The sequence below is a fragment of the Neofelis nebulosa genome, chromosome 10, assembly GCF_028018385.1.
Source record: "Neofelis nebulosa isolate mNeoNeb1 chromosome 10, mNeoNeb1.pri, whole genome shotgun sequence".
In the NCBI taxonomy this organism is placed as follows: Eukaryota; Metazoa; Chordata; class Mammalia; order Carnivora; family Felidae; genus Neofelis; species Neofelis nebulosa.
Genome location: NC_080791.1, coordinates 96,748,938 through 96,771,750, shown reverse-complemented (window position 1 = coordinate 96,771,750; position 22,813 = coordinate 96,748,938). Strand labels below are relative to the sequence as shown.

At 52.0% G+C, this 22,813-nt stretch overlaps 1 protein-coding gene across 1 annotated transcript in view; it reads left to right on the top strand.

Annotated features, from left to right (window-relative positions):
* Window positions 1-22,813, top strand: part of ALX4 (ALX homeobox 4) — a 45,940-nt gene that overhangs the window by 10,606 nt on the left and 12,521 nt on the right. The window contains exon 2 of the mRNA XM_058688723.1: window positions 22,257-22,567. Coding sequence (XP_058544706.1) covers window positions 22,257-22,567 — 311 coding nt within the window. The remainder of the gene's footprint in view (window positions 1-22,256; window positions 22,568-22,813) is intronic.

Here is a 22,813-nt window from a genome sequence, read left to right as displayed (position 1 = left end):
GTGGGAGCAGAGAGGTCTTGGGTAGCCCTATTTTGTAGGAGCCTCGTGCCCTCTCGGACTCCATAGTTGGAAGAACACCCTTTTGCCCCCACTGCTCCCCACCGGCTCTCATCTCAGGGCCACAAGCCGGGGTCCAGCTGCTACATCCGGGCTGGCTCTAGCGAAATGGGTAACCTCCCTCCCTACCCTGCTCTTCTCCCCAGGTCTCCCCATTTCCTGCAGTGAGTGCTAGGTGCTTCCTGTCTGCAGCCCCACCCCTGCCCGCTCCACTCTGGACCCCTTGTTCCTTCCTGCTGCCTGCCTGGCAGGGCCACCTGAGAGCTACTAATGTTCCTGCCTGGGTACCGCATCTACTCTGCCTTAGCCTCTTGGGGTTCTGACACCACACACACACACACACACACACACACACACACACACACGGGATGCAGCCCTCTGTTCTGGCAAGGGTGCCATCCTGAGATCCCAGCCCAGACAGGATGAAGCATTTAGACCTGAGCCTGGGATGTAGTTAGCACTGGGACAGCAGCATGTGCCGGGCCCTGTGGGGGACGATGTGGACAGAGAGGCAGAGGGGACTCTGACAGAAAGGCTCCCTCCTCCCTCTTGAGAGAGGGAATACTGCGTAACCACCGCTGTGAGGAGTGCCCTGCCAGAGGTTTCTCGGCCCCACAAATCCTGCAGGTTTGTGCCCTGTGGCAGGGAGGTGTAGGGCATTTGGCAGTGAGCGAGTTGATCTGCAACCTCAGGGAGCTGGATGTGCGGAAGTGAGAGTCCCCAGGGAAAGTGCAAATGGACTGGGGCTTTGTGGGTATGGACTTTCGAGGTTGGACTTTGGAGGCTGAAGAGGAGCTCACACTGAAGGAGCCAGAAACGGCCCCCTTGACTCAGGAAACAGCGTTGCCCAAAGGTTTGGGTCAGGAAGATACCGGCAGTGTTCGGAAAAGAGCAAGCGTGCGGCGTGCAGGGGGCACACTGGATACAGGCGAGATGGGGCCTGAGGAAGGGCAGAGACAAAGCCAAAAACGATGTGCAAGCTCCGCTGAAGGGTTTGGACCCTGAGCAACGCGGTGAGAGGCCATGATCCCAAGCTGAGTGTTCTTAGTGCCTACTCAGGTGGCCTTTTTAAAAATTCAAACTCTCGGGGCGCCTGGGTGGCGCAGTCGGTTAAGCGTCCGACTTCAGCCAGGTCACGATCTCGCGGTCCGTGAGTTTGAGCCCCGCGTCAGGCTCTGGGCTGATGGCTCGGAGCCTGGAGCCTGTTTCCGATTCTGTGTCTCCCTCTCTCTGCACCTCCCCTGTTCATGCTCTGTCTCTCTCTGTCCCAAAAATAAATTAAAAACGTTGAAAAAAAAATTAAAAAAAAAAAAATTCAAACTCTCTGGGGCGCCTGGGTGGCTCAGTCGGTTGAGCGTCCGACTTCGGCTCAGGTCGTGATCTCACAGTCCATGAGTTCGAGCCCCACGTCGGGCTCTGTGCTGACAGCTCAGAGCCTGGAGCCTGTTTCGGATTCTGTGTCTCCCTCTCTCTCTGAACCTCCCCCATTCATGCTCTCTCTCTGTGTCTCAAAAATCAATAAAGGTTGGGGCGCCTGGGTGGCGCAGTCGGTTAAGCGTCCGACTTCAGCCAGGTCACGATCTCGCGGTCTGTGAGTTCGAGCCCCGCGTCAGGCTCTGGGCTGATGGCTCGGAGCCTGTTTCCGATTCTGTGTCTCTCTCTCTCTCTGCCCCTCCCCCGTTCATGCTCTGTCTCTCTCTGTCCCAAAAATAAAATAAAAAAACGTTGAAAAAAAAAATCAATAAAGGTTAAAAAAAAATTTTTTAAATAAAAATTCAAACTCTCTGTTTTAAATAGGGGTGATTTTTTATTGTGGTAAAATAGAACATAAAATTTACCATTTCAACTAAGTGAGCCATTCAGTGACAATTAGTACCTTCTTCATGGCGTGTCACCATCACCACCATTTATTTCCAGAACTCTTCATCCCAAACTGCTCCATTAAACACTAAATGGCTCCAGTTCTCCCTCTCCACCGCATTGCTGGAAACCTCCGTTTTACTTTCTGTCTCTGTACAATTTCTTACTCTGGGTACCTCGTGGAAGTGAGGCCATACAGTATCTGTCCTTCTGTGTCTGGCCAGTTGAACACCTTCTTTGGAGAATCGTGTATTCACGTCTGTTGCCCATCTTTTGGATTGGGTCGCTTGTTTGTATGTTGTTGATTTGCAGGAGCTCTTTATATATTCTGGCTAATAATCCCTCATCCGATAGATGATTTGTAGATATTTTTTCTCATTCTGTGGGTTGTCTCTCGCTCTCTGGATAGTGTCCTTTTGACGCACAGAAGATTTTAATTTGGATGAAACCCAGTTTATCCATTTTTTTCTTTTGTTGCCTGTGCTTCCGATGTCACATCCAAAGAAGCCATCGCTAACTCACGTGTCATGAAGATTTCCCCTGTGTTTTCTTCTAAGAGCTTTATCGCTTTTGCTCTTAAGTTGAGGTGCATTCGGAGGAAGGATCCAGCTCTATTCCCTCCCTCGCACTTAGATATCCAGTTTTCCCAGTGCCATTTGTTGAAAAGACCGCCCTTTCTCTGTCGAATGGTCTTGTCGCCTTTGTTGAAAATCAATTGGCCATATATTTAAGAGTTAATTTCTTGATTCTCTATTCTGTTCTATTGGTTTGTCTGTCTGTCCCCGGTGTGGCTTTCTGAGGTGAAGTTCAGAATCCCAGAATACAGGGAACTTCAAAAGTCATCCTTCCATCCCTTTTCCTCCAAGCTGATGACTAACCAGCCAAAGAGATCCAGCTCAGGGACACATTTGTTTTCCAGGAACCAGAGCTGGTAAGAAGGGGCGGGGGGGGGGGGGGGGCAGAGCCATTGGCAAGGGTGCCAGAACTGTGCCCTTGGTCTCTGGCTAGGCCCCTGGCTATTTAGGAGCTCCAAGTATGTGATCTGACCCTCCTGTGGGGACACGGCCTTTGAGAAAATTCCCATGTGTGCTTAGGGTCCACACACCATTGGGGCCACTCCTGAGAGGCCCAAATCTGGGACCTCTTCATTCAGGAAGATGATCCCAGAGCCCCCTCCCCATGGACCAGGTGGGAGCTCCAGGAGGGAAGCCCCCATCCACCCTAAACCAGCTTCACGCTGTTGGCCCTGTGTCTTGAATATTTTCTGCTTGATTCCCATGAGAGGGACTTGCCGCCCCCTGTCTTCCTACCCCAGCCACCCTAAGTACTGTCTGGTGAACACCATAGCCCGGGGTTGAGGCTCCAGGGCTAGAAGCGATTCTGCGCCCCCTACAGGTGACCAGAGAGGAGGGAGATGCAAAGCAATGGTGGTCACTGCTGGTGGAGGGGCTCCCTGGTGAGCCCAGTGCCTCTGACCTTGAAGTCCCCCAGCCCCAGTGATTAAACAGAGACCTGCTTGAGCCTGGTCTCCTCACCGGGCGCCTGAAGACGAGGGACAGGCACACTCTCTAGTATTCTGGGATCTTGTGCAAACTGTGTTCAGCCCACAACTGGGTTCACAGGTAGCCTGAAGCTTAAATGCCTTTGGTTTGGGGAGGCTGGTATATCAAGACCTGGAAACAGATGTCACCCTGTACAGCTGAGGGACCTGGGACAAATTGATCGGCCTCTTTGCCCCAATGTTCCTTCTCTGTAAAGTGAGGATAAGAATACTATCAACCTTTTGGGAATTCTGAGAGAATTAAATAAGAGAGGGCAGGTGCCTAAGCGGCCCCGCTTGAATGAAGCCAAAGGGCCTTGTTCTTCTCCATTCCTCTGCCCTTAAAGCTAATATTTGTCGCTTGGTGACCTCATGCCTGTGTATCTGTGAGACACCATCAAGCATGTGGGAGAGCTCAGTACATTGTGGAGTGGGGTGCACCTGGGGGGGTTCAGGATACAGCACACCGTCTTCCCCTCACCCCTGTGATGATGACCACACTCTCTGACTGCCCGGGCCTCATTTCCCTCCTCACAACCAGGCCAGCCCAGCCCGGGGTCCCCCGTGTGTGTTGGGTGCAGCTCCATGGGTGAGGAGGGAGGAGCCAACCAACCCCACCCCCCTGCAAACTCATGATAACTGACCACACGTGGACCGGCCTCCTCATTTGCTTAGCATCAGCATCTGGACCAGGGTTGAGGAGAAAAGTTTCCTGGGGCGCCTGGGTGGTTTAGTCGGTTAAGCATCTGACTCTTGGTTTCGGCTCAGGTCATGATCTCAGGGTTCGTGGGTTCAAGCCCCGCATCGGGCTCCACACTGATAGCACAGAGATTCTCCGCTTGGGATTCTCTCTCTCTCCTCCTCCTCCTCCTCCTCCCCTCTGCTCCCTCCCCGCCATCCCTGCTTGCACTCGTGCATGTTGCCTCTCTCTCTCTCTCTCTCTCAAAAATAAATAAGTAAACTTTAGGGGGGAAAGTGTCCTGAGCCAAGGCAGGTGAATGGTCAGTGAGGGCCGGGCTTCCTTCCCGAAGGCGTTTTCCTGACCCTTGCTTTACCTAATGAGCCTTACAGGACTCAGCCTCTGGAGAAGATCCGCAGAAGTCAGCTTTCTGCTACACAAAGTACATTCTCACTTTTTTATGGGATGCCTCCTCCTGAGAAGTAGTAGCAGGTGGAAAAGAGATGAGCTTCTCACACATCCTCTGCAGGTGAAGGTTTTCTAGGTAGAAGGCACACACTATACATTTTAAAGCAGAGACTGATTTGAATTTTTTTTTTTTTTACTCCAGATGAGCAAACGTCAACAAAAGCACCATTTTCACCCAACACGTAAATACTGGAATGTTGAGGATTATTTATACTTACATACCCATGGGGTGGGCAAAACACTTGGAACCCATCTGCTCTAAATCTCAGCCATTTAGATGGAAACTCTAACGAAGAGCTTAGATACAAGTATGGTCTAGAAATTTTGGAAATTTAGCCATTTGATAGTTATAAAGGTGGAATTTTTTTAAGGCTAAAATTGAATAGTCTTCTCCATCTTTATCAATCTCGAAAAATTGTAACTGGTAGCCTTCCAATTAATCCAGCCATTAGGGGCGCCTGGGTGGCTCAGTCGGTTAAGCATCTGATTTTGGCTCCGGTCATGATCTTGCTGTGAGTTCGAGCCCTGCGTCAGGCTCTGTGCTGACAGCCTGGAGCCTGCTTCAGATTCTGTGTTTCTTTCTCCCTCTCTCTCTTTTCAATACTGATGCCTGTGTCCCACCGGGTCACAGTGGGCTGGGTCACAGGGCAGCCTGGACGATGGAATTAAAAAGCCAGGTTGATTGCAATGTGGGGCCACACTTGAGGCTTGCTCCCACAGCCTCTTGTTGAACGACTAGAGAATGATCGGTACTAACAGAACTCCTCTCTCTCTCGCTCTTAAAAATAAATAAACCTTAAACAATTTTTTTTTTTTTTAATTCAGCTACTAGTTTTCTCTTCTCATCCCAGGGGAGAAAAATCTTGCTTTTTCAGCTTAGAAAAGATTCATTAGGTTTGAATAAACACATTTGGAGAAAGAAAACGCTTGATTTGGGTGAAAGAAAGCAAATTTTCTCCAGGCCCACGTGGTCCTTCTGCAGGCTCAGACATTCAGTTATTTAACAAGATTAATTTAGTGCATCAGGTACTCAGTTGGGCTGCAGCTTGGGTAACGGAGCTCGGCAGGACACCCCCCCTGCCTGTGGTAAGGGGATTGTCCAATGGCCAGGGCTACTGATCTATTCTCGCAAGGCTTTGTGATGAGCGATTTAATCACTAGGGGCCCTTAAGGGAGCTCCGAGGAGGGTGTGGCAGGGAATCCACAGGCAGGAGCTGAGTGAGACCGGCCTGGGAAGGTGACCTGGGGTTCACGAGGCGGAAAGGGCCCCACCTGGCCCTGAATCAGCGGGGTTTGGCCTCTCTCGCCACTGCCCACCCCAGATGCCTTTCAGATGGTACGATGGGTGGAAGGCACTGGATGTTCCCACTGCGAAATTCTTGAGCAGTTAAACATTGGGGTGCGTGCATAAGCAAGTCGTCCAGATGTCACCAAGAGCGTTGGTGGGAGCGAGGATTCTGGAAGGAGTTCACGGCGGACCTGAACTTTGTCAGCTGCTTTGTGATCACACTGCCACCAGTGTGGTGGTTGCAGTTACGGTTCTCCTTTCCGGGTTATGCCTCCCAGGTGAAATGCACCTTAGGCTACAATGTATTTAATGGAAGCGTCTTTTCTTTAAAACGCACTAAAGTTTTAAGCAACCATATAACAAACTGAGTGTAACGTCTCATTCTTACAGTGCTTTCAAGTGTTACGTATGTGGGGAACGGGCGATTGGATTGGAAGGGGGCGTTTGCAGGTTGAGTGACTTTGCTTTGCTCTTGCAGCTGCCTTGGCCTAGCTTGACCCCAAATAATAACCGTATTAGTTTATCTAGGGGGACTCCCGCTGATGGAGGCACAAAGAACACTCAGCTTGGGATCGTGGGATATATGCATCCTTGCCTGCTGCGTCCTTCAAAACTCACAGACATTCTGGGATGTGGACGTTCTCAGCCCCACTTTACAGATGAGGAAACCACAGCACACAGAAACTAAGTCATACCCTTCAGTGACAGAGCCCCTGGTGGCTTGAGAACCTCCTCAGTAATCTTCCTTAGACTCTCCATTTCTTTGATAGGGAAAACTGACATTTCCTCATCTTAGGTAAAGTGCTAGCTAAGCACAGCTTCAACACACCCCGCCAATCAGATTGTTGCCTCAGAGCCCCTCCTACAGAGAGATCTGGATTTGCTCCCTAAAAATACCACCCTCTACTTCGCCTGGCCTAGATGGCCCTTGCTCTGTCCAGCAATCTGCACCATAACCACTGCCTCCCTCATGAAGGTGGGCCTTTTGAAGAAAGGGGCCTTTGTTGGGCTTTGTATTTCCACCACCCGAAACTTTGCCTGCACATAGCTGGTGCTCCAGAAATGTTGCTGAATGAATGAATGAATGAACGAATCAAACAAGTGGCGGAATTGGAAATCAAGTCTGTCCTACTCCAACGATTTCTCATTCATTTCATTTCACCTAGTGCAGGATTTAAGCTTCTCTGTCTTGTCTGCCTTGGGTCTGAAAGTGCCATTATAGTGTCTCCGTGGGGGAGACTGCGGATTCGGGCTTTCTCCCTGTTACAGAGGAGGAGTAGAGGCTCAGAGGACTCTGTGGGAGGTGTTTAGGGACAAGCCCAAGGCCGCATGCTTTGGTGGAGGCAGAATGGGGCAATGGGCAGAAAAACCACTTGAAATCAGGAGACAGAGGTCTCCCACTGACAGGCCGTGTGATCGCTCGGGACCTCCGTATCCTTCCTGTAGGGGAGAGGGTGGCCTAGTGTGGTCTCTGAGTTCTGAGGCTTCTTGCCAGGGTGAGGGGTGGGTTTGGGAGGCTCCTTCTGCTTCTCCGGCAGCAGACCCGGCCCCGGCCGGCACCCCTTCCCCTGTAAGGTGTCAGAATCTCCTCCAGCCATGGGAGGCAGAGCTTGGAGATGAGACCTGGGCTGGGCCTGGAAGGTAGGAGCTGGGGAGCTTCCAGTCTCCTTGAGGAGCAGCTAACAGGGGGGTGTGAGTTCTGATAGAAGTCAAGACCCCCACCCACCCTAGTAAATATCAGGAGGTGATGTCCAAGTGTTCCATCATAAGTGGGGCTTTTTAGGGTGATCCTAAAACTCGGTTTAGATTAGTCCTCTGAGGTGGGAATTACTCCTATGGCTCAGTTGTGTCTTTTGGTGACAAGAGGAAGCCTGCCTTCACTCCCTCCAAAAGCCTGTGTGTGTAAGAAAGACGACCCATCAATGCCTTCAGAGGCACCAGGCAGGACACTGGGCTGGGAGCTGGGCCATCTGGGTTCCAATCCCAGCTCTACCCGCCCCCCCCCCGACCCCCAGCTGTGTGATCTTGAGCAAGTTGTTAAACATCTCAGGACCTCAGTTTCTTTATCTGTAAAATGGGGGTGACAACACCAAGCTCCCGGGAATTGGGAGAATCAAATGAGATAGTGGATGGGTCAGCACTGCTCAAAGGGAGTCTGTGCCTGTTTTCCCTACTGTCACCAGCCCTGGTGGGAGGCCCCTGTCTAAGGCTCCTCCTTGGTAATTAGGACTCCATGGTTGGGAGAGTTGGAGGCGTCCTGTTTTACCATAAAGTCTTGCCAAGACTTCTTTGGTTTTCAGTAACTCTGTTCAAGCCCATGCCATCACTGAAGACTCTCCTGACTTTTTCAAGCAGAACTGACCACTCCTCATTGTGGACCCTGCTGTGCCCGGGACACAGTGCTCTTGCCCTTCAGGCCCTGGGACAGTTGACCGCTATTACTTGCCTGTCCCCTCCATGAGGCTGTGACCAAAGGGAAGTGCTTGATGAACGGACGCCCGAGTGAACCAAGGAGCGAGGGTGTGAGCGGATGCAAACCCAGACACAGCATCAGGAGAGGACGCGGAAAAGAATTTGGGGGTGTAGGCTGGGAGGTGGAAGGGACCTAGCCCTGGAGACAGCGGGCTGAAGCCAGGACAAGGGCCCCAAGGGACACTGGCTTGTGCACTTTCTTTCCTTCTTCCAATTCGTTTCATTGCGATAAAGCACACATCACATGACATTTACCACCTTTACTTTTTTTAATTGAAGTACAGTGAACATCTATTTTTCAGTGCATAGTCCAGTGGTATTAAATACAGTAAAAGGTTGTACAACCATCACCACATCCATCTCTAGAGTTCTTCTCATCTCGGAAAACCGAAATCCTATACCCGTTAACCGCTAACTTCCCATCCCCCTGCCAGCCCCTGGCAACCACCAACGACTTTCTGTCTCTGTGAACTTGACCGCTCTAGGTACCTCATCTGAGTGGGGCCTTTTTGTGACTGGCTTTGTCAGCATGTCCTCAAGCCGTGCCCATATTGTAGCATAGGTCAGAATTTCCTTCCTTTTTAAGGCTGAGTAATACTCCGTTGTACGGATAGATCACGGTTCGCTCATCCATTCATCTGCCGTGGACAATGACTTGCTCCCATGTCTGGGCTATTGTCAGTGGCTTTCTTATAATTCCTTTTTTTTTTTTTTTTTTTTTTATATAGGAAACTTCACTCACTCTAATTGTAAGAAAGCTGACATTATAATGGCCTCAAAAAATAAAGTACCTCTTAGAAATGCTGCTGGAAGCATCATGTGCTCCGATTGGGTCATCAGTCACTTCTGATGAGGGTTTTCAAAAGGCTGGGAAAGCAAGGTTCGTTCCCAGAGCTGGCATCCGCCTTGTGATTTTTTTTTATTATTTGAGAGAGAGAGAGAGAGAGAGCGCACACAAGCAGAAGAGAGAGAGAGAATCTTAAGCAGGAGCCACACTCAGCCCAGAGCCCCATGCAGGGCTAGATCCCCTGACCCTGGGGAACTAGGCTTGAACTCATGAACTGCGGGATCACGACCTGAGCCAAAATCAAGAGTTGGAGACTCAACCGACTGAGCCACCCAGGCGCCCCCGCCTTGTGATTTTGATATCGGCGCGCAGGTGCATCTGTGAAGGCTGTGGTTGGCAGTGGCTGTTAACTACACTCCAGTACAGGCCCCTGTTCAAATTACTACTAACACCAGCTTCAGAGCAGGGATTCCTGCATAAAGCGGCTTCTTCCCATTCATACCCACATGCTTCTTTTTTTGAAATCCTAATCTTTTTTTTTATTTATTTATTTAAAAAAATTTTAATTGAGGAGTGCCTGGGTGGCTCAGCCGGTTAAATGCCTGACTTCAGCTCAGGTCATGATCTTGCAGTTCGTGAGTTCGAGCCCCACGTCGGGCCCCGTGCTGACAGCTCGGAGCCTGGAGCCTGCTTCGGATCCTGTGTCTCCCTCTCTCTCTGCCCCTCCCCCGCTTGCACTCTGTCTCTGTCTCTCTCAAAAATAAATAAACATTACAAAAATTAAAAAGATTTTTTTAGTTGAGGTCTAATTAACATATAACATATTAGTTTCAGGTGCACAATGTAATGATTTGATGTTTGGATATGTTGCAAAATGACCACTGCAATAAATCTAGGTAACATCCGTCACCTTCCATAGTTACAAAAAGTCTTTTTCTTGGGGTGAGAACTTTTGAGGTCTACTCTCGGGTGACTTGCAAATATACAGTACAGCACTATTCACATACTTCTTTTTAAAACCTTTTTATTTGGACACAGTTTCAGACTTAGAGCCAAGTTACGAGCGGAGTACGAAGAATGCCCAGATTCCATTACCCGAGTCCCCGGTTCACCTTTTGCCGTATTTGCGCTCTTCTCAAGGTCTCTTGCAGGCTCTCGTCTGTACATGCACGTACTGGCTTATATGCAGGTGCACGTGTATGTGTTGTTTCCTTCTGTGCTGCGGATGTTCGATGGAGTTCTGTCAGGGCCGGCACTGAAGGCGGGACACCCAGGGGCCCGCTGCAGAGACGTCTGAGAGGGGCCACTTCCTGAGACTCCCAGCCTTGTTCCTTGCTCTTGACCCTGTCTCCCGGCTGCCCCATCCCAGCCCCTCACGGGGCCTCTGCCTTAGGACGGTGCATGGAAAATGCCCCAGGCTGAGGTTCAAACCTTAGGCCTCCCACCTCTCGTACGTTCTCAGACAAGTCATTGGCTCCCGCCGCCTTGGTTTCTGGGGGTATTTCACATAGTTATTGCACAGCCGTGGAGGCGTGACAGACGTCCTGGTCCTGGGCAAAGCACAAAGCCCACAGTTGCTGGATTTCAGTGAGCGTGCTGCTAGTTTCTTTTCCTTCCTTGGCTCTGGGAAACGCCCTCCGTCCTCTGGCCCCGAAAAGGACTACCTCCACCCCATGTGGGAAGGAGAGAGAGAGCTTCTAAGGGGGGGGGGCGATGGTGGAGGAGCTGCAGCCCCTGCCTCTGCTGATGCCCCCTCCCCCCACGAAGAACCCACAGAGGGGTTGGCAACATAGAAAGCCAACCGGGAGAAAATACCGGAGGTCGTGGGGGGCGTTGGTCCGGCTCATTTGCAAGCAGCTGGAGGACCAGGGATTCCCCAGGGACTCCCCACAACTTTGGGGAATAAACATATCTCAGGTCGGGCCTGCCACTCAGTTGCTGGTGACATTCAGTGAGTCCTTTCTCTCTGAGCCTCAGTTTGCCCATCTGTAGAGTGAGGATGTTCAGGAGAGCCACCCTGTGGGAGTTTTGAAGGGGTCGAAATCAGTCAATGTGGAAACCCCTAGAACTGGGGGAGGAATGAGCTCTGTGGGGAAGGGCAGAGACCCACCTCCCTCATCTCGGTGTCCCTTGCAGTTCTAGGACAGTGGCAGACACATAGTAGGACTGAATAACTGCTTGTTTGCAAACCCTCCCAGGTTGGACCTCAGCCTTCAAACAAACTTCTAGAAACCTCATCAGGGCCTGGGGCCCTGGGGACCACCATCCGCCCTGAGGAACTTAATTGTGACTGCAGTGCCTCCTGGTGGCAAGATGGGCAACTGCAGCCTTGATCCTGGTCAGCTGGGAGTGGGGCTCTAGAACCTTTGGGCAGGCAGGGGCCAGGGAACCGGCCCTGTGGTTGAGCATCATGTCCGGGGCTCTGTTGAGTCCTCAGTTGTGGTTTCCCATGGTAACCCCTTCCCCAGTCCCTGGCAGGGATCCGGGCTGTACTTGTTGAACCGAAGAAACAGAAGCCAGGTTTGTGCAGGGTCATAGCTGCAACAGGGCCACCTTTGGTCCTTCACGCCCTGCCCTGCGGCTACGTGGGCTTTTGGGCCCCCTCTCCCACTCCCATGCCACAGCCACCCCATCCATACAGCAGTGTTTGCTACAGGTGCCCTTGGCCACCCTCAGGAGGACAGACAGAGCTACCCAAGGCAGAAGGAGCCCATGCCCGGCTCAGACCCCAGCAGGGCATCAGGGAGGCTCCGCTCTGAACTACTCACACTCAACTGGGGGGGACACTCCCACACACAAGCACGTGAAAGCAGAGAATTCAGTGTTCAAGGGGTAAGCCCAGCCCGGGGTTGGGGAGGAAGAAGGGGTCCCCCTTGCACCAAACCTTGGAAGTCCAGTAGACGCAATTCACAAAAGAAGGAATCTAACTAATACAAGATTTAACTTCACTAGTAATAGAAAATGTCAGTTCAAAACAGATCTCACTTTCATTTATCACACTGGCAAAGATTTTTTTTTTTTTGAGTTTATTTTTTTGAGAGAGAGAGAGAGCGAGCGTGCATGCCCGCACAAGCAGGGGAGGAGCAGAGAGAAGGAGAGACAGAATCCCAAGCAGGCTCCGTGCTCAGAGCCTGATGCCAGACTCGAACTCACTGAGCTACCCAGGCGCCCCCAAAACTGGCAAAGATTTTTAAAACACTATGACTGGCACTGGCCCTGAAGCAAGAGGCATTCTAGCTGCTGAAGAACCTGGCGTGTCTTTGGAAAGATGTTTGGCCATGTTTATCAGAGACCTTCAAATGTGAATGTGATCTAATTCAGTTTTTCTAGTTCTTAGAGCTTCTAACATAATCACCATAATGTAGGGATTGAACAGCAAGGATGTTCATCACAGGCCTGTTGTAGTGTCAAACCATCAGAAGCCCGGGTGCCCAGCAGTAGGAGATTGACTAAATAGAATTTGTCCCTGTGATGGGATAATATGTAGTCATTAAAAATGATGGTAGGGCGCCTGAGTGGCTCAGTTAACCATCCGACTTCAGCTCAGATCATGATCCCACAGTTTGTGAGTTCGAGCCCCACGGCAGGCTCTGTGCTGACAGCTTAGAACTTGGAGCCTGCTTTGGATTCTGTGTCTCCCTCTCTCTCTGCCCCTCTCCCACTTGCACTCTGTCTCTCTCAAAAAAAAAAAAAATTTGTTTTTTTAAATTTTTAAAAATGATGTGGTAGGCGGGGCCTGGGCGGCTCAGTCAGTTAAGCATCTGACTCTTGATCTCGGCTCAGTTCATGATCTCACAGTTTCATGAGTTTGAGCCCCACATCGGGCTCTGTGCTGAGCACGCAGAGCCTGCTTGGGACTCTCCCTCTCTCTCTCTGCCCCTCCCCTGCTCGTGCTCCCTCTGTCTCTCTCAAAATAAATAAATAAACTTCAAAAAAATGATGCGGTAAAAGAATATGGGATAGTATGGAAAGATGTACAGAATATGGTGTTAGGTTAAAAAAAGTTTATGAAAAATTGTGTCCGTGTGTGTGTGTGTGTGTGTGGTTTTCTTCTCTTGGCTTATCTTCACTTAGCTTATTGATTCTTAACATTTTTCCATCTGGGACACAGATTATTCTGTGTGATGAGAAAAAAGGCCACAGAAGTTATGGAGAAAGATATGCAGGTGCTAGCAGGAGGGCTGATGTAGGGGGGCCAGGACGTACCAGGGAGCAGGAAGGGAGCAGACAGAAATGCGGAGACCCGAAGCCGCTCGCGTGCGTGTGTGTGTGTGTGTGTGCGCGCGCTGTGGGGGTGAAAGCGGGTCTATGGGGCTGGAGGTGAGGTGGAGGGGGCGGGAAGATGTAAGTTTGTGAAGCAGGCAGGGGTCAGTTCCGCCTGGGAATCCTGAAGGCCACGGTAAGCCTGATTTGTAGGGCTGGCAGATTTAGCAAAAAAAGAAAAAGAAAAAAAAAGCTAACCATAAAACCAGGACGCTCAGTTAAATTTGAATTTCGAATAAACAATGAATCAATTTTACTACAAGTATTTCCCATGCAATATTTCGGACATACTTATACTAAAAATTGTTTGTTGTTTCTGTGAAATTCAATTTAACTGAGCACCCTGTATTATTTTCCTTGGCAGTCCCAGCGTGAGCTCTGGGGACCGGTGAAAGCCTTTCGAGAGGGTCAACGTACAATCAGACGTGTGTGTTTTACACAGCCTGTCTGGTTGTATTTGAGGGTTGTGGGCCTGAAGGCAGAGAAACCCATTAAGAGGTGAACTTAAGCCTGTGGCCTGAAAGCTTCCAGTATGTCAGAGTCATAGGGGCCCCCGTTTGTGAGGACAGGAGCCAATCCCCACCACAAAGGGAGCTGTTCTCTGAAGCATCCCTACCCTTCCTCCACCCCCCGGACCCCTACACCCAATGCTCTTATCTCCCCAAATCTCACAGTAGACTCCAGCACCCTAGCAAAGCAGGCATCATTCGAGATCTAATCGCCGCTTTCAAATAGCATCTTAAAATGATAAGAGCAATTCTTGTCTATGGTAGAACAAACAGAAAATCAATTCAGGGGCACCTGGGTGGCTCAGTCGGTTAAGCCTCCAACTCTTGATTTCGGCTCAGGTCATATCCTCAGTTTGTGGGACTGAGCCCCGAGTTGGGCTCTGCGCTGACAGCGTGGAGGCTGCTTGGGACTCTGTCTCCCTCTCTCTCTGCCCCTCCCCCGCTCTCACGCACGTGCTTGCACGCGTGCTCTCTCAAAATAAATAAATAAGCTTAAAAAATTTTATTCAAACCAAAAATAAATAAATAAATAAATAATGAACAAAGTCAACCCATATACCTGCATTCCCAGCTCTGGAAACTTCCAGAATTTTCTAAAGACAGGTACTCCACCCCTCCTCCACTTTTTTTAAAGATGAGATTTACTTACCACAACTCAAACATCTTTCTGGATACTAAAATGCTATTCTTTTGTAATATCTGTTTCATTCATTTGCTCATCAAATGTTTATTGAATACCTACTATATTCAAGCCACAGTAGTAGGCATTAGACAAGGGTAAACAAAGGAAACCTATTCAGATATACTCCCTGTTTTACCGGAAGGCAGAGAGAGACAATAAACAAAGAGAAAAATCCCAAATAGATACATAACAATGTGTGCTAAATGCCAAAAAAGAAACAGTTTGCCGAATAAAGACTATCAGGGAGGATCTTCTATTTATGGAAATATCATCCTTTATTTAACCAATCAATCTCCTATTACTGTCCAGTAATTGGTCATTTTGGTTTTTCTGTGTAATGATGCCATGATGAACTTTCTCCCTAGCTGATTCCTTGTGCCCATCCATAATCGTTTCTTTAGGATAAATTCCTGGGGAGTGAGATTTCTGGGGAAAGACATACAAACTTTTTATTAGTTTTTCTTTAGTATATGTAAACACAGTTTTGTATTTTCCCTATAGTTTACGTATCTTTCATTTAAAAAATAATATGCTGCAAAATTCAAATTTGGGGCTGTATAGCTTTATGAATTTTAACACATTCCTGTGCGTGATCCACGTACTCGCCACGACGACTGGGGTGCCGGATAAGTCCACACACCAGCCCTTTATGGTCAAGCCCTCCCCCTCCCCAGCCCCTAGCAACCGGGTGATCTGTTCTCCATCCTGATCCCGTTGTCTTTCCCAGAGTGTCATATGATAAATAAGTGGAGTCATACATATGTAAATTTTGAGTCTGGCTTCTTTTACGGACCCTTACGCTGCTCTTGAGAGTCTCGCCTGCAATTGTCTGTGTAATAGTTCATTCCCTTCATCTCTGAGTAGCATCCTGTTGCGTGACTGTTCCAGTTTGCTTATCCAGTCACCTGTTGAAGGACATGTGGGTTGTTTCCAGTTTGGGGTGATTAGGACCCAAGCTGCTATAAACATTTGCCTGCAGGTTTGGTGTTTTTCCCCAGAAAATAAGTCCTGTCTTGCAGGTCAGTGGCTCGCAGTGGAGTTGCTGGGTCACGTGGGGAGTGTGTGTTTGATTACGTAGCTGCTGCCCTGTTTTCCCGCCGGCGGGTCACTTGGGACACTTGCCGTTGCTCCCCGTCCTCGTCATCACCCGGTGTCGCCAGGTTTTTCACTCGTATTGCAATAGGTGTGTAGCGATATCCCATTGTGGCTGCATTTTCATTTCCATGGTGGGTAACACGTCAAGAGCGTTTTCTCCTGTTTTTTTGCTGCCTGTCTGTCTTCTTGGGTGAAGCGTGTACTTAGGTGTTTTGTCCACTTTTTTTTTTTCTTTTTGCATCTCTGTCAACTAAACCCCGCGCTTTATTCAGATTTCACAAGTTTTTTTCCCAACGTCCTTTTACGGTTCCAGGACCCTATCTGGGACACCACATTTAGTCCTCAGGTCTCCTTAGCCTCCCGGGGTCTGTGTTAGTTTCTTGAACTTTCTTTGTTTCAAGAAGCATTTGGAGGGCTTGTGTTGGTGGACAGGGGTGCCCACGTCCCCTGCGGGTGGCTGGCCCAGGCACCTGAACTTCCATCCCGCCCCCCCACCCCGTCCTCTGCAGATGGGCAGCTCCTGGACACGTCTGCCTGTCCCGGGTGAGCACAGGTATCGGCTCACTGCGCGTTCCCTGAAGCGTCACCCCAGTTACTGCGGCCCCTTCGGCGTTATTTATTGAGCCTGGAACTAGACAAGGGACATCCAGGCTGAGCTCAAGACAGAGCCCAGTGGCAGATGAGGTGGACCGGGGATGTGATCAATGGCTAACCTTTAACCTTCGCCCCTACCCCCACACGACTGTTTGGACAGCGGTAGGTTTAGTCAGTGCCCTTTAAATAGCATGAAAGGGCCTCACGCTGGCCTGTTTTGTTTAAGGAGATTACATCGGCGCTGTGCACTCTGCCACAGGGTGTGCGAGGCCAGCTCACCCGAGAACAGAGAGAGCGGCGTGTCCCCCACGAAGCAGATGTTTGGAGGAAAAATAGATGTAATCAAAACCATGGAGGATAAAATTACTCAGGCCCCTTAGACATACGCTCCATATGCATGGGCCTGTGCACAGCTACACAAACCCCTCCCGTGTCCATACCCACCCACGTGTATCTGCCGAGTGACGGTCACTCACCCAAATCCCTGTGCACCACAGCACGCATCTTACTTGGGGGCCTGCACGCAACCCCACAAGCCTGCCCATCCATAGACCTGTCCACAGGCAATGACACATATGTTCCCCACACCCATTCCCAGCGGCAGCCTCGTGCCACGGGCCCGAGGGGGCACGTCCCTGCACGCAGAAAGAATGCACGCAGAGAGGCCTCTGCACCCTCCCGCAAGTGGCTTCAGAAGTACATTCTCTTGTGATCCTAGCCATGAAAAAAAAGAAAGCACAGTCACCTTTGGAAATCTCCCAAGGACTTTCATGTCAAAAAAAGGTTAGACTAGGCTAGAGTGACGCCACTGGGTTGAACGGGGACAATGAGCAGAGGGTGAGGGAGTGAAGAGAGAATTTCTATTTTTTGCATTTCTTGGAGTTCGGGCAGAGGTTGGAGGGCCTTCTGTGGCTCCTGATTAAGACCCCCTTTGGGGGCGCCCGGGTGGCTCGGTTGATTAAGCCATTGACTTCAGCCCAGGTCATGATCTCGCGGTTTGTGGGTTCAAGCCCTGCATCGGGCTCTGGTGGGGCGGAGCTTGCTTGGGGTTCTCTCTCGCTCTCTCCCTCTCTCTCTCTCTGCCCCTTTCCCACTTGTGCACACTTTCTCCCTCTCTCTTTCTCAAAATAAATAAATAAACTTAAAAAAAGAGTATATCCTTGAACCATATGCTTCCACTTCATGAGAAGTGGTTGCTGGAAATATTTACCTGGGATTGTTTGAAGGGATGCCGTGCCATCATGGCCGCCATCGCCATTGCATGCATACCCCCGGTGGGGCAGGCACTGACTGCTGTTGATGTTTTATGTGTGCACATTACTTGATTCCGTTGGGTGGTCAGGGGCTTATATCCAGATCAAGACATTCCACTGGGAAGCTGCAGCTTGGGATTGTATTGTCTTGGGCCCCAGAGACTGGGACCAAACCGTCTTGAGGACCCCTCCGCACTATGGGAGGAGCGTCTACATGGCGCCTGTCCCGAGTCCGTGTGGAAGGAAGGGCAGGGGAGAAGCCAGACCTGCAGGAGGGTGGCTTAGACCAAGGGGCGGGGGGTCCTGCTGCTTCTCAGCCCCATGCAGTGCCAGTGCTGCGGCCTGAAGAAGGCTGGCCCAGAAGCAGGGCAAGCCGAGAGTCTCCCAGTGGCCTTTCCCCAGTGTGGCAACATGGTGGGTATGAAGCCGACTCCCAGAAGATCTTGGACTGGGTTTCCTGGACGTTTAAATCCTAGAGCCCCTTCCATGAATCCCAACTCTTTGCTTCTCCTTCTGCTTCCCTGGCACCCCCTGTTTCCCTCTTGCCCCCACACGGAGACACCCTTCAATGTCTGCGTTGGTCTTCTCCCCTCTCCCCTTCCTCGACTCGTCTCCCCCCATTGTTGCAGCTGTCAGCTGTTCACGGAGGCATTAGTGATTGCAAGCCTCTTTTCCACGGATCCTATCCACCTTTCTCCTCCTTGTCTAGCAGGAGGAATTGATCCATTTATTTGTTCAACAAATGCTTTCTGCCTGGACCTATAGGGCGCGTAGCTGCACACAGTAGGCACGTGGAGGTAGCTGGACAGAGTGAGAGCTCAGTAGTATTTGGTTATTGGAATTTGTTCTTTATCCTTCAGCAACTTCTCACTGCACGTCTGCCATCTGCCCCACCCTGGGTTAAGCCCAAGGTCAATGACATGAGGTTCCAACCCTGGGGGAAGATTGTATACTAGTCAGAAACACAAGCAGTAACTGGAGAGGCTGAGCAGAGGACAGAGGGGTCTGTATGGTTGTTGCAGTCTGGGAGGACTTCCTGGAGGAGCTGGTGCTTAACTGGATCTTGGAGGTCAGCTGGAAGGAAGGGCATTCCAGGCAGATGGCTGGAGGTACGATGGAGAGGAACAAGGAGGTAACCTTTAGTCAAGACTCATTCAGCATGAGCAACGGGGTCCTCTTGTCGAGGGCACTGCAGGGCAAGCTTGTCTTGGGCCACCCAGCTGACTCGCCACCTAGCTCCTCAGGATCATCTAGTTGGAAAGCAATCTGCTGGCTTTGCCCCAGGGTCCAGCACCATCACCCAGCCCCTCCCTGGGGCCCAGCTGTCTCAAACAGTCTTGTTAAACTTGGGGCCACCTGAGGAATAGTGGTAGAAACCACAGTTGTTTAGCCAGGAGGGCAGAAGACTCTGGGAGGTGTGGCCGCTGTCTCTGGGAAGGGCCCTGGGTAGTTGGAGCCAGGACCAATAAGCCCTATGTCTAAGAGACAGACATTGGCCGGACCTCGGGATGAACGGCCCAGCTGTCCTGATGGCAGTGAGCTCCCTGCCACCACAGCCCGTCTGGGATCTGTGGACTGAGTGCCTGAAAGAGCCTTGGCTTGTCATTCTGACCAGCTGCATGGGCCACCAGACCTTGGCGAATTATTCTTTGTTATCTGAATTAGAGACCCAGCCTCCAACGTAAAGCAAAATGATCAACGGTGAAGACTGAGGTTACACAGCTTGCTTCCCTCTTCTCTGAGCAGCCAGAACATCTGTTTGCCAGAATCCCGTCCATCTCTGGGCCTTTCCAGTTGGCCACAGTTTGCCTGGACACAGGTTCCTCTTCCTTCTCCCCTCTTCTCAGAGCCTAAGAGCGGGTCCCGATGGTGACTGAGGCAGGGCGGATACTCCACCGGGCTGAGGCAGTGACGCACCCCTGCCTCCTCCCCCCACTCCAGACGGGGCACGGCTGCTCCCTTTTGCAGATGAGACTCTGAGACTCTGAGAGATGTCATCTGCGGGCCGGGGCAGATGGTGGTGGAGCTGGAAACGAGAGCTGATCTCCCAACTCTTGGCCCGGTGGTCTTTGTGCACACCGTGCTGTCTCATTTCACCCCGACTTGCTCGGACTCAGTGGGTGGCTGGAGGTACCAGAAACTAGATCCTTACTTCTCGCCATAGAAGACTGGCTGTTCTCTGCTGCCTCCCCACTGGCTAAGCCTAGAACGAGGTCGACACGAAGGGCCTTCTCTCAGACGCCGCGTCTTTCCCTCCTCATCCTCAGAGGCTGGTCCTTCTGCCCCCCAGGATGAGCCAGCAGGACTCCTTGATGATGAGAGCTCCCTGATCCCTCTGGCCCTCCCCCTCTCTCCCTGGGAAGAGGCTCTGAGCCCACAGGGTAGGAGGGTAGGAGTAGAGGACTGACCCATGAGCTAGGGGCTCACTAATTAACACACATTCCCTGCCCTCTCTCTCCCTCCCTTTCTCTCTCCCTGCACTAGCCTCCTCCCCCAGTTAAAACTAGGAGTTTGGGCTGGTCCCTACAGCCCTCGGTTTCTGTGACATGTGCAGCCCGGCCCCTCTTGCTGTGCGGGGTGGTCCCAGTCCCAGGCTGGATGCCAGAGGACACTCTTAGGGTCCGTGGGGTCATGGGATGGAGCCTGGAGATCAGTGCTGGGGCGGGAGGGACAGGGTCTGCCCCCCCCCCCCCGCCGCCCCCAGTCTGGCCTCCAGGAAATTGCATAACAGAGATGTTTATTTTTGGTGAGGCTGGGTGGGATTTCTTCTCTAAAAAAAAAAAAAAAAAAAAAACCCAAAACATAAAACTTGTTTGTCTGCCAGGAAGATAAATATCTTTGCTGAAAGCTCTTGGCCTGGCTGCCAGTTGCAGTTTGCATAACATTGTCACCGAAGCCGTGGAAGTCTGCGTGTGCCCAGGCTCACATGGGTGTCATGCGTGATGCCCGTGGGCCGTCCCCCCACCGTGGCCTCGGCGCTGTCAGTGGCCTCAGGAATGGCCTCCCGACACTGCTTCAGGTCCATTGTGGGCACTCACCTCCACCCCCTTCATCGGAGCTGTGGAGAGAGAGGTGGGGACGGCAGGCAAATGTCCCTCTCACCTTCCCAGCGTTGAGAGTCCTCAGGGCACACAGAAAGCTAGGGAGGAGAGCCGCCCTGACGCCTCAGCCCCCAGGATATGGATGGAGTCAGGAGACCTGAGCTAGAGGCAGTGTCCCGACACGTCACGCCCATGGCTTGGAGCTGTTCCCGAAAGAGGTGCCCACACCCACCAAGCGTGCTTGTGCCAGTCAGCTGGTACGTGGGAGGCCCTCTCACGTGCTCCCCCTTATTGATCTGTACTTGCGTCTGGTGCCTCATCTCGCCCGCAAGAGTCCCAGGCAGGGGAATGTGGCTCAGAGGAGGGCTCACACGGGTCCCAGACACCAGGCCAGCGCCTGCACACGCTCCTGCACTCAGACGCGCGGGGCGGGGGGCCTGCCCGCCGCGAGGGCTTTTCGGGGCTGAGTCCTCTGCCGCCCCGAAGACCATAGCGGAACCGGGAATAACAACCCCGGCAGAAACCTCCAGAAGCTGGGACTGTGCCGAGGGCTCTGCATGTCGGCCTCCTTAACCCCACACTACCCCGTGAGGAGGATCCTACAGATATCTTCATTCCCGTTTCATAGAGGGGGAAACCGAGGCACAAAGACGTTAAGTGAACTGTCGAAAGCACACAGCTGGAGAGAGGTACATGTGGGATTCACTCCTTCCACTGGCTCCGGAGCCCCTGCTCTAAACTTGACTCTGAGTATGTCCGCCCAGGGTGCTAACTGGGCCATCTGGACGTGGACAAGTTACTCCCCGCCCCACTGTCCCCTCTGGCCTCCGCCTCCTTATCCTTGACTTACATAGGTCGACTGGTCCTTTTCAGCTCTGGGCGTCTAGGAATCCACCAGCAGAGCCCCATTCCGTCAGATGGCGATGGCTGTGGGCCCAGGCGGAGAGCTTCGTCTAAATCTACTGGGGCGCACACAGCAGCATCCTGGGGATGCGGGTGTCCTCCCAGTGTCCCCAGTACATGCAGCACTTGCCTGGAGCAGGCAGGACCCTGTGAGGACAATAGGTGAAACCTGCAGAGGGCAAGAGTATGACCCCCCCCCCCTCCAGGCTGGATTCTTGGTGGGAGGGAAGGGGTCTCCACAGCTCCTGCTGAGCCCAAACAGGACCAGGCCAGGAGAGGAGGGCCATTCCTGTCTGCCTCGACACTGCCCTCCTCTCTGCCCCTGCCCCGTTGGGCCAGACACGGCTGCTGCATGAGATTTCCCTGCCCTGGGAGTCTGAGGCACTGGGTCAGCATTCTCGATGCCCAAAGCAGAGTTGTGGCAAAGGGGATCCTTCTAGAAGGGAGAGCCCAGGGCCAGTGGGGGACGGGGATTAAAGATCTGAGAGATCAGATTGGCTGACCACAGTCATGTTACATCGGTGCTGAAAGGGGTCCATTCTGAGCTGACGGCACAGAGGCTCCCTCAGAGAGGGAAAAGGACTTGCCCGAGGTCACACAGCACTTTGATGGCAAGCCAGGATTAGAACCCAGGCCTCCTGACCTCACATCCCGTGTGACTCTGAGACGGGGCAGGTGGCAGGGGATGGCTCTTCCCGTCCCTCCCTCTCCTCTCGCTCGGCTCAGCCATTGGTTTCTGACTTTGTTCCCCTCCCCACCCCCCAGCCAAAGAGAGCTCGCTGGGTGAGCCAGAGTTACCGCCTGACTCTGACACCGTGGGGATGGACAGCAGCTACCTCAGTGTGAAGGAGGCTGGGGTGAAGGGGACCCAGGACCGGGCCAGTGCCGACCTCCCCAGCCCGCTGGATAAGGCCGACTCAGAGAGCAACAAGGGTAAGAAGCGACGGAACCGAACCACCTTCACCAGCTACCAGCTGGAGGAGCTGGAAAAGGTCTTCCAGAAGACCCACTACCCCGACGTGTACGCACGGGAGCAGCTGGCCATGAGGACAGACCTCACCGAGGCCCGCGTGCAGGTCAGTGAGGGCACCCGGGGAGAGGGTGGGAGAGCGGGGCCTGCCCTTGGGCCGGTGGCCCAAGCTGGGGCCGCCTGACTGTCCCTCAACCACACCAGGGTTTTCTTTATCTCAGTCCAAGGAGAACCCGCCCCTCACGCCCCTGCTTCGAATGGAGCAAGGCTGCTTTTGTCCACCTGAATACCGGGCCTCTTGCCCTGGCGGGAGCCGGGGCAGAAGGGGAGTCCCCAGTGGAGGCCAGGAAGC